Below are 11,861 nucleotides of genomic sequence, written 5' to 3'. Positions count from 1 at the left end.
TTGAGAGTGTATTGTTGATAAGTCTTTATTCTGGAAGTATTGTTTTTGCCTGCACAGTCAAATCCAGCATGGTCGTTCACTCTGTGTTTTGAGGTAAATAAAATGCCAAAAAAGATCTACATTCTTAATTGGACTGTCGATTCTTGGAGCCTTGGCCGTTCGGGTAACTTTACAATACATGTCTAATAATTGATTAATTGAAAATGGTGGACCCTGATGTAAACAAGTCTTGTGCTTTTCATGGTGTCGTCCACAAAGTAGCAGTTTTTGTATTGACTTGTGCTTTCGTTTGAAATGTACTCATTCAGCATTCTATGCAGTGAAATACAAATGCAATCAATTAAAGACACGAGAGTGTCACCTGTAGTGACAACACTCCACCGCTGGGTGACGCTAGTTAGCTGATATAAACTTTGAAGCGGGCACAGTTTAACCCCCCCCCCGCCTCTTTCTGGCTGCTGGAACGCCGCGCCTCTCCTTGTTCGTGGAGACAGAAACGCGAGGAGGAGGCCGCCCTGTCAGCCGAGCCACCCACTCCCTCTCCCTCGGTAACGGCGCCGGGTCGCTAACCGTTAAATCAACAGGACATTTCTTTTCAGTCTTCAGCGTTGCTGATCCCCTAGTTTCCCTGGTTTCAGCGTACCCCCCCCCCCCTCCTGACTGTTACCATGGCGGCGAGTGCGAAACGAAAGCAAGAGGAGAAGCACCTGAAGATGCTCAGAGAAATGACGAGTTTACCTCCCAACAGAAAGTGCTTTGACTGTGACCAACGCGGCCCGACCTATGCCAACATGACAGTGGGCTCTTTCGTTTGTACCTCCTGCTCTGGCATCCTGTGAGTAGTTACTGAATGACCTTAGCTGTTAGACATGGCGCACACATACATTATCCATTCAACTACATTGTGTCACTGTCAGGCTAATGTTAGCTGACTGTACAGCTTCTCCTCTGACTGACTAACGTTAGCGATCACTGGTGGACTGGTGGTCTCTAGACTTTGTCTTGTTATGTTTGCTTGTCGGTTTCTTCTTCCACTGAGCAGACCTGTACAATCTGACATGTTAGCCTGCCAGCCTGCTAATGCTAGCCATGGGAACTTATCTGACACTTGCTAGTTAGAGCCAGAGCCTCTGAGGGTTTGTAGATAAAGCCAAGCCGGACCGGGTATCTGTTGTAGCTACTAGTTGCTGCTGGTGTATCTTGTGGTCATTGTAGTTAGGCACTGAAGCACCACACCACAATGCTCTTGTCTGCTTGTAGAGTTTCATGCCAAGTTCTACACACACACACACACACACACACACACACACACACACACACACACACACACACACACACACACACACACACACACACACACAGCATATATCAATCATCTTGACAAAAATATTTGACCAATGGTCTATATTTGTTACACATCCATTGATAGCCACAGATAAGAGCTTGATGTCCATGCTAAATACAGAAATAAATCCGTTTTTACTTACTGCAGTATTTATCTGATTTAAAACCTTGTGCCGTTGTGTAACCAGGCATCTGCAGCTTTGGATTTGGGATTAGTGAAGCACTCTATTTCTCCAATATTGAACTGAAATGCTTTCCTCTATTCAGCAGTCATATCTGTGTTTCTAGATATCCAAGTCCAGTAAGTGAGCATACATTACAATGGTAATTCACACCTAATTTATTTTGACTATCTATTCCACTGTCTGCAGTGCACAGTAGGTTGACCTATATACAGTAGTAGTTAAATCATTGGGGCAACTGGACCTATACAAGTCAAAATGTTAATCTCCTCATAGCTCTTAGACTTAGTCTTTGGAGCGTTCGTGCATTATATCGCACTTCTTTCAGACTGCATAAACTCTTACCGTTAACCAAATAGTGCTAGAAATCATGCTTCAGAGGTGTAAATTCCATTTTACTTACTAACTTACGCCTATAGCCCAACTTTGGGCATAGGCATAGGCCACGAACAATAGCTCTCCAGACATCCCAGTCCTGTGCCAGTTTCTCCAGCTGGCAGCTGTGTGGCCAGATCTCTTCACATCTGCATCCAGGTCACGGCGGCAGGTGTTTAGTGGCCTGCCCCTCTTCCTTCTCCCTTGTGGGTTCCAGAACAGGGCATATCTTGTGATTTTTGATGCAGGTCTGGCCCATCCAAATTCCATAATTACTGCAGTCAAATACAGTACAGTACTTGCTAGAGCTGTCACGATTACAAATTTAAGAAGTTGATGATTAATTGTCACACTAATTGCGATTAACAATTTAATTGTGTTTTTGGCATTGAACATTGATCTACAAGCTTACAACGCATCAAGACGTGACGCGGTGTACGCTTGTAGATCAACTATTTCTGCTTTTTTATGTATGAAACTATGAACTATGAACATGGAAACAAATTTGTAATAATTGTGACAAGCGTAGTAGTAGTACTTGTTCAACTACATTATATCTGCCTGCTACAGGTGTTATTTTGTGCAAATGTAAATTATTGTCTATTTCCCCTAATATAAGCCCTCAATGGGGGTTGGGTTTTTGTGCTAATTCGCTAGTTATTTCCATCTAAATAAGTAGTAAAGTGTGGCGCTTTGGATACTATTAACATTATGAAGAGAGGATATATACAAAAAATATTGATTTTTGAGCGATGGAAATAAGCGAATTAGCATAACACCCCATAGCCCAATTCAATGCAATTCATTGAGGGCTTATGGTAGGGGAAATAGCCAATAATGCACAAAATAACACCTGGACCTCTTTGGTGGGGACGTAACAACTACAAATAAAGCTGACAGCACTTTTCTGTCACATATTATGTATTCCATTAATTGCCATTATGGAGGTCATCTTGCCAATCTCTAATAGCTGTCTGATAATGTGGAAAAAAGGAAGTATGTGTCTGTCGCTCTCTCTGTCCAATGCCCTTGTAACTCCATTAGAAGGAACTTGTCCTTTCTGATTTAGGTCATACTTCATCCACACTTTAAAGGTGTCGTGTCTTTATCTCGTCAGCTACAGCCTAGGGCCCTAGGCAATAGATTTTGTGAGTGACCCCCCCCCCAACACTGTATCTTGGGCTGCCAGTCTTTCTTTGTGCAGGCTAGAAGGTGTACAAAGAAAAATGTCATACACACTTGTGTGTAAGCCAGAGCTTCCCTCTCCAGTCACCCTGCTGGGATTCCTCTGAATTTCACAGCGGTTTATTCTAATATGTTTGCCAAACATTGTAGCGTGAGTTAATTGAGATATGTTATAAGGTCCGTATCATGTGGGCTCCTGTGAATTTCATGCTGATTATCGCAAGTTATTACATTCATGTTACACAGGGTAATATCAAGCAAACACATTTATTTGAACTGCTCAGCTCAGCCTCATTTGAACTTCTGCCTCAGGTAATTGGGAAATGACCTCCTTATGGGGAATTTGAGTAATGTAAATCTTTCCTGGCAGAAGAGTAAACATTGGCTGTAAAGGATTGAGGCCTGCCTCATGTATGCAGGAAGCGTTGTGTGATTGTAAGGTCGGGAAGTGGCAGAACTCCAACGTGCTGCTACATCAGCAGCATGTGATGTTACATGTGCCACAGGAAGGGGAAGAGAGCTAGCTGTCTGCTGCTCACTCCATTCTTGCACAGAGGCCAGACAGATTTACACTATCTCACTGTATGCATTGTCTTGATTATTTAGATTTTCAAGAGTGAGAACATTGTTCCTTTTGTTTATATCTTGATGGACAACATAAACACTGTCCATGTCATCCAGGCATCCACACATGTCCACAGGGATGGTGCCAGTATTATAGGCTTGTAAGCAACTAAGCAATGCATTGTAATGGCCAGTGAGCTAGAAGGAACTTCAGGAAGCCCTTGGTGTCTGTCTCTCTTATTTGGTGGCCATATCGTTTCTTAGTTATCTCGGTACATCTCTGAGTCTGTGGCAAATGCCATTGATTAAACATGTAGCCTTACACTATTTCAAAGTTAGTTATAGTGCTATCAGGGGATGCAACTCACTGTATTTCCATGATCTCATTTACTTTATCTCATTTTATGGTTTGTCTTGTCAGCCTAGCATAAACCACAATCATTTGTTTTGTCGGACCAGTGTGTGTTAGTTTTGTTTGCCTGCTCTATGAGTAGTAATATTGCCTTTTGCAGGGGGTTAGGGGGGGGGGGTGCACCTTCCCGTGCATCAAGAAGCCCCCTTCAAGTTGTGTTGAAATGGGTGGAGTTGTTGGAATGTACTATGTAAACACATTCCAGATGAAGGTGGAGGCTTCCCCAAGAGGTACATTTACCACAATCTATTTTACTGGAATGTTTCTTGTGTCAGGAAGTTCCCCATACTGAGCCTATCTGTCCTTGAATTAGCAGGGCTTTGACATGGTGCAACTGGGAATGTAAAATAAATGCATTGATTGATCAATATTTTATTGAATGTTTGAATGTTTAAGCTTCACGTAAACATTTTTGATTTAACAATGATGACCCTACAGTAATCTGGAGTTTGATTGTCCGGTGTTATTTAATCCATTAAATCATAGCGGCCAGCGATTTATAGCAGCGGAGCACTTTTACCGACGGACCGGATGTTTTTTTTTTTAAGATATTTTTTTGCGGCTTACGCCTTTTGGTGTGATTAAATCTAACGAGACTAGAGACAGGACAGAGGTGGGCCGTCTAACACATGATCTTTTCGGGATGATTTAAAACCAACGTTTTAACGGGGGGGGGGGGGGGCATTTTCAATGATGTCCCACTGTTACGCAACATCGAGTATTACGCAACAGGCGCCTAGGCTGTGTAGCGATGTGATCGGTTGTGATATCAATAATCTTCGTCTTTTGGATAAAACTTCTGGGTGTTACTAATTGAAAAGAAGTGAACTTCGTCCTGGGCTATTGGGGTGTTAAGCAGTAGCAAATGAGGTGGATGCTGCATAGATTGCATTTACACAGATTTCTCTATCCTTATCTCTTATGACTATTTACTTCAAAACATTGTTGGGAGCTTGTACAAACAAAAAAATGTCACTGTCTCTTTTTCACATGCGTTGTGACCATAAACCTTAAGTGGTTGGAGTTTAAGTTGATTCCCTATTTGAGTTTTTTGAGTTTCAATGCTACCAGTTTCTCTCACCCTGGACTGCCGCAAAGGATGGTGCAATGGTCTCCCTGGTGAGCCTCTCTGAGATACATAGTCACATTGAAGTTATGGGGTTCATAACTTAAAGGACCACTTCACCACTTTTCAACTTTTCTTTCTTATAATAGGTCCTCACTAATAATCATGAAAAAATGGCACAATTCTTTTCTACTCAGTCTGTGTCTCATAGGACGGCTGTGGGCAGTTTAGAAACCGTCTTCCAGTGACGACATCATTAGGCAGATTTTTTTCAAGATCTTTTTTACAAGATTTTTTTAGATTTTCATTATCGTGAGAACGATGGCTTCCATTTTCGCATTGCAACTTTTCAGGACTAGAAAGCCTGCAGTTTCTATTAGTTTGTATTCCCCATCGATGATGTCACTAGAAGACGGTTTCTGCCCTCCTATGAGACACAGACCAAGTAGAAAAAAATTGATTATTATTAGGTAGACCCGCCTCACCATGTCTCTGATTGGCTCCCGGGAAGGCATAGTTTTACTGAGGTTAGGCCGTTTTTGACATCTACATTTATGCAGGCCCAATTTTAACCACTTTCTACTGTACCTGCCCTCCCTGTCATTCATTATACAGTAGGTGAATGAATGACAGGTGGACTTACAGATCAGGATTTTCTGTATTTTCTATTCTTGTTTTTAATTTTTAAATTTACAAAATATCGGTTGTACTACATACCTAAATGCACAGATGTCTTTATAAACTACAGACACTGAAGGTGTCACAATTCCTCACTCTGACCTTTTTAAACAGAGAAGATCATCATATTGAGAGACCTAGAGGGCTCTGAAACTCCCCCGCAGTATCTGACCTAGTTTTGTTCTCATGAGACTGGCAACTGATCATTTGTTTGCCCCAGGGTACTAGGGGAAACATGTACCCCACACACATACGCAGGGAGGGGGGAAGAACCTAAATGGTAGAATGTACAAACCGCAAACAAAAAAGAACTCTTAAAAACTGTTAAATACTCTCTTGTTTCTTTGCAATATAGCATGGCAAGTTCTTAGTCATTTTAGGTGAATCTCCTGAGCAGCTGAGTCATTTTGAATGCAGCAACCCAGTGAGGAAAGTCTGGCCCATTGAGCAAAACTGCTGTTGCAACATTATGTAGAGTAAATGTCACATAAGTCACATAATAATTGTTTCCTACTGTGTGGAATCACTCCTACAACTCAAGTTGCAACTTTAATTTATTTACATAAGTATAGTGTGTACAGTCAGATATGCTACATTTTTGAATACAATTTGAAGGGTGTGATTGTCTTGATGTGAGGTGTTAAGTATCACCTTACATGATTTTGTTAGCCGTCCGTCCCCCTGTATCGGATGCTGCAGATGTTCTATCAGTCTGTATCTGTAATGGCTAGTGCCCTTATCTTTGCTATTGCCTGCTGGGGAGGGGGCGTTACATTAAAGCATGAGCAACCATTACGGATGGCGCAAGAGAGTGACATTCAGCCAATGGTCCAGCCAGCTCGGAATCAAACCTGGGACTCACTGTCAGGCATTAGACAGCGAGTGTCTAATGCCTAGGTTGCCTACACACCCTAACCACTCAGCTATTGGGTCGCCCCAATGGCAGCGCTTGATTAAATGTGCTTAATGCTTATTTAATGTACATTCTAATGTGAAATATTAGTAACATGTTGGGGCTAATGGGCAGATGGGCTCCTTATTTCAAGGGTGTTTTATCTGTGGGAGTGTGGGTGTAACGATACATTTGAACAGCGATACGATAGGTATCACCTAATCTGAGTTCCCAGAAGTTTTATTTTTCGCCACTAGGTATCACCATACATGATTGATGATACGATACATGGACGACATTGGTTCATTACGGCGATAGGGTACGATACGATTCAATGATTTGAATACAGTAACTATTTAGCAAATACATTAAATACGTGTTTCACTTTCAAGCATTCTGTTATACTTTAGCTATTGAAAAATAGCAGGCTATGAACTTGTAGGTCTGCTATTTTTGAAAAATCGTAAAAATGCGGCACAAATCTTTGAATAGGTATATATTCTTTCAGAGCGAACATTTTTTATTTCAACGTCAGGCCTAAATGGGTTAAGGTAAAGATGTATTATTATTATTATGGATATAAATTTGTAAACACAGGGATTCTGTGGCAAATAGATGGACATTATATTTGAACACATATGGACAAACCAACGCCTTGACATGAGCACAGAGAATACACACATTTATCGATACAAAAGTCCAAATTTCATTCTGACCCCTCCACGAAAAGGCCTCGTTGTCTTGACCCCTTATCTATCATTTATACATTATGGATAAATATTGTGGACTTAGTTTTTCGTCTGTGGCATTCTTTTTTTTAAATGTTTTGTTTTGCGGCTTCCACCTTTTATTTTATATTTTTTATAGAGGGACAGACAGTAGGCTGACAGGAAATGGAGAGAGAGATGGGGGGTGACATGCAGTAAAGGCCGTCGGGATCGGGAGTCGAACCTGCGGCACACTGCCAGACTGGATTACCAGCCAAGGTGCCTGGACCACTGAGCCACAGCCCAGGCCGTCTGTGGCATTCTTGTAGCTATATGGAAAGGGAAAAGTAATTAAACCCATCATTATGTTCTTCTTTTTAAAATTGCTAAATACAATGCACAAGTACTTAGTATTGATTAAATTAATTATTTACATTGCAAAACGATTCAATACCGATTATTTACATTGCAAAAGTCAAACAATACGATATTTGCTGTTTACATATTGATATACTTTGATTTTTTAAATTAAAATTAATATTTCGATAGTTACTATATCGTTACACCCCTAGTTTTAACTATCACTGTTTTAGTGTGGTCACTGGTCAGTCAATTTAGTGGAACTCATCAGCTGATTGGTCAATGCTGTGCAAATAGACAAAAGCGTCTAGGTAGAAGCTATTGATGAATGCTAGGCTGACTGATGAGAAGCATAAATAATTTAGCAGCCATGTCTAGTCTTACACTGCCTTCAGCTCCAGTGCTCCGCCAAGGCTTTTCTTATGTCACCAAGGAGATGGTGTTTGTAATTGGGATGTGTACAGTCAGCCATGGAGGCGGGGGTTTTACTGAGAGACAATGAACAGATGAGTGGAGAGCATAGACTGTAAAAAATATGGACAAAGCGTTCTCTGGGTCTAACATGAACGTAAAATGAAGCCTGTTATTGTAAGTCGCCATCTTTCTAAATCCGTTTTAGCCCAGCTGGCCATTGGCTGTCCCAGACAACGAGGCGGGACTTCCCCCCTTCTTCTCCGTTGGTTTTTATTTTGACTCGAGTGGGAGGGGAATCCCGATCATAGACTGTAACGGTAGCCACGCCCCTCAGAACATACGCGACTTTATGGTCATCTTTTGAATTAATGGGACCATAAGTTTCCAAAAAGAATATTATGACATTAGAAATGAGACTTTAAACTAGTGACTGGAAGAAGAAAGTAATCATGACCATGTTTATTAAGGTAATACAGTCTAGGTGAAGTTGGGCCCAAATACATGGACTTCTATGGGGATATGGGTTTTTCTGGGTCCAATGACAGCGCCACAACAGGCCATTATATGAACTTTCAGGAAATCCCGATTTCCTCAGTGGCTTCACAAAATATCTGTCTGACTGCCCCCCTGGTGGAGAGGTGTTTGCTTTGCCAAAGTTGTGTTGCTGTGTTTCACAGCTGGTGGGAGAGCTCACCTGAGTGCTGAAACACTTGTTTAGGCACTTTGTTTAGGCACTCTGTTAACCCATTTTGGTGTTAGCATAATTATGTTATGCTTTAGCTAATGAAAAATAGCAGATCTACAAGCTCATAGCACGCGCATAGTGGCGCGCTACAAGCTTGTAGGTCTGCTATTTTAGAAAATTCGAAGAACGACTGACAGAAACATAGCTCTTTCAGAAAACTGTCATTTTCAAACAGACATTTTTAGAATCTGATTTCAGGCAACATGGATATGCATCGTGGTTTATTAGCCTGGCATTAGCCAGACGGATAACTTGGATTCACTTTACTCACACGTTGCTCCACGGTATACACTGTGGAGGAGTGAGTGAATCTCCATTATCGGTCTGGCTAATGCCAGGCTAGGTTATGATCAGATTGTGGAAAGCAATGCACGTTCATATTCATTCAAGATGATCTAATTAGAAAACATACTTTCAGGTGGTCTAAAATGCAACAGAATAGACAGCTCTGGAGATGGATGGAGAAAACATTCTATGGGCGGCAGCAGATACTGAAATTAAGTAAGGATTTTAGTTTTCAAGCCTGCAGGCCAACACGTGCTCTCACCAAAAAGCCCAAGTCAAGAAACGGCTCTAATGAATATGAGGATTTATTTTTGTACTGTAGTACACATTGTAGATCGTTTTATAAAAGTATTAGGCCAGATATTTTAAGTGCACACCAAATGTTCTGGCTGAAATGTATGTATATAAATAATAAAATCAGGGTGCCCACTGTGGCACAAGATGTAATATATATATATATATATATATATATATATATATATATATATATATATATATATAAAATTATTTTTTTAGTTTAGTTTATTCGCACAATAAAAACAGTACAATAAAAGGGAAATATGTGCAGGTGAGGGAAAAAAAACCCATGGAGGGCTTATATGTCGTTCTCACTTCTCACCAAAGATAATATACAAATAGTAAGTAGACAAAGTAATCAAACATAGGTATGGAAAATACCAAAAACAAATACATTATTTACACTTGGGAAGTGTGCGTGCGTACACGCACGCGCAAGCCTGAGTGTGCCTAAGTGTACATGCATGTCTGTCTGTGTCTGTGTCTGAGTCGGTCTGAGTATGCACAATAAAGCTACATTACGTTAGAATCAAGTGGAGAGGTTTGCTTCAAGACGCTGGCCCTCAATCTATGTTTAAAGTTACAGAGTGAAGATGAGGAGTTGGCAATAAGTATGTGTGAATTCCAGAGTAAAGAACCTCTGACTTTAATGGAAAACTGGCTAAGAGTGGTATGGCTGAAGGGAGGATGAATATTATCAGATTATCAGATATTGGCCACATGACTTCTTACGTTGTCATTTAGGGCCCTAAACAGACATTAAAGTCCATAGACTTGGCTGCCACATGACGTAATCTTCAAAAGCTATGAATTGATCATCAAAGATGTAATTTTAATTTAAATAACTACCAACTTAAGACTGGCAGACCTTTAATAGTGGCGGCCAGGCTTTCTGGGAATCAGAAGGTACCCGGTTCACCCCCCCCAGTCAATGTGTGGAAGTGTCCCTGAGAAAGACTCTTTTTTTTTTTTTTTTAAGATATTTTTTTGCGGCTTACGCCTTTTATTGATTTTTGAAGGGACAGACAGTAGGCTGACAGGAAACGGGAGAGAGATGGGGGGATGACATGCAGTAAAGGCCGTGTCGGGTCCGGGAGTCGAACCCGCGGCACACTGCGACTGGATTACCAGTCCGGTGCCCAGACCGTTACGCTACGGCCTGGGCCTGAGAAAGACTCTTAACCCCTAATTTCTCCCCAGGCACTGTATTAATAGCACCCACTGCTCCTAATAGTTGGGCAGGTAAATGCAGAGAGTGGTATGTGGGGTATAGTAACAAAAACATCCCAGGAGTGGTGACAACACTATTATTCTGTCATTATTGTGTATGTATTTTTCCCCTGCTGTGTTCTGTTGGCCTACCACACCTCCCCTGGAGAGTTCAGGCCAGGCCTGCACCGGAAGAGAGTAGAAGTGAAGGAAGGAAACAGCCCTCCTGACGCCCCGCACGCACGCACGCACGCACGCACGCACGCACCCACCCACCCACCCACCCACACACACAGGCATAAACAGATTGAAGCCTCACTTAACTTTCCAATGGTGCTCACACACACACACCTGCACAGGCATTTCCCTGGCTTTTAGGAAGGCTTAAGTAGCAACATTAGTATGGGTATGGTAGTGGGTGACTGGAACCGGCTATACTATAAGCCAGGGAAAGGAACAGAATATTTAGCGCAACCGTATTACAAAACAATCAACAGTTCAGGACATTTTTCAATTGTACAGGTGTTGCAAATGAGAGGTGAAATACCAGTCTTGTGTGTTATTCTTCCAAGCATCCACAGCTCATCGACATTGTTGTGTTAAGATGTGCCGTGTTCTGTGTGGCATGAGAAATAACCTTGTCAGAACAGAGCAAGGCTTTTGTGGGCTAATGGGTGTTGCTCTATTATAAGAGTTTCTATATTCAGAGAGCCTTCTTGTAACTTGTGGTCCAATGTGGTTGATTGGGTTCCTAGTTGCTACTTACCCCCGATTTATATTTGGTAACATGCTGGTGTCGCGCACCAAAAAGAGCACATCTCCAAGATCACAACGCGTCACAGCACAGTGCTTTGAGCATGTAGATCGGTTGGTTGTTTTGCACGATGCAAACTCATGTAACTAAGTATTTATCACCCTTTAGACAAACCTTGTCGGGTTTGTCTCTCTCGCTCTCTCTTGTCTCTGTTGTCTCCTCAAGTCGGAGGCGTCAGTGCTGCCATCTCCTTCGCCCCAGATTCAAGCGGCAATAAGTCAGCTCATTGCTAATTAAGTGGTCTGACCTGACAAGTGGGATCTGGACGTTGTCGTCCACAGGGACATGATGAGTGTTGGATGTGAGATGTGTTCAAATTAAATTAACCCCTG

General features: G+C 41.7%; 1 protein-coding gene across 6 annotated transcripts in view; it reads left to right on the top strand.

Moving 5' to 3' along the window:
• The first annotated feature begins 503 nt into the window (after nucleotides 1-503).
• Nucleotides 504-11,861, top strand: part of agfg1a (ArfGAP with FG repeats 1a) — a 31,763-nt gene continuing 20,405 nt past the window's right edge. For all 6 annotated transcript variants that reach the window (XM_083772890.1, XM_083772889.1, XM_083772888.1 and 3 more), the window contains exon 1: nucleotides 504-835. In XM_083772890.1, coding sequence (XP_083629016.1) covers nucleotides 669-835 — 167 coding nt within the window. In that variant the 5' untranslated portion in view covers nucleotides 504-668. The remainder of the gene's footprint in view (nucleotides 836-11,861) is intronic.

This window comes from Protomyctophum parallelum, assembly GCF_964188405.1.
Source record: "Protomyctophum parallelum genome assembly, chromosome: 9".
Lineage (NCBI taxonomy): Eukaryota > Metazoa > Chordata > Actinopteri > Myctophiformes > Myctophidae > Protomyctophum > Protomyctophum parallelum.
This window is presented reverse-complemented; position numbering and strand designations above follow the sequence as displayed.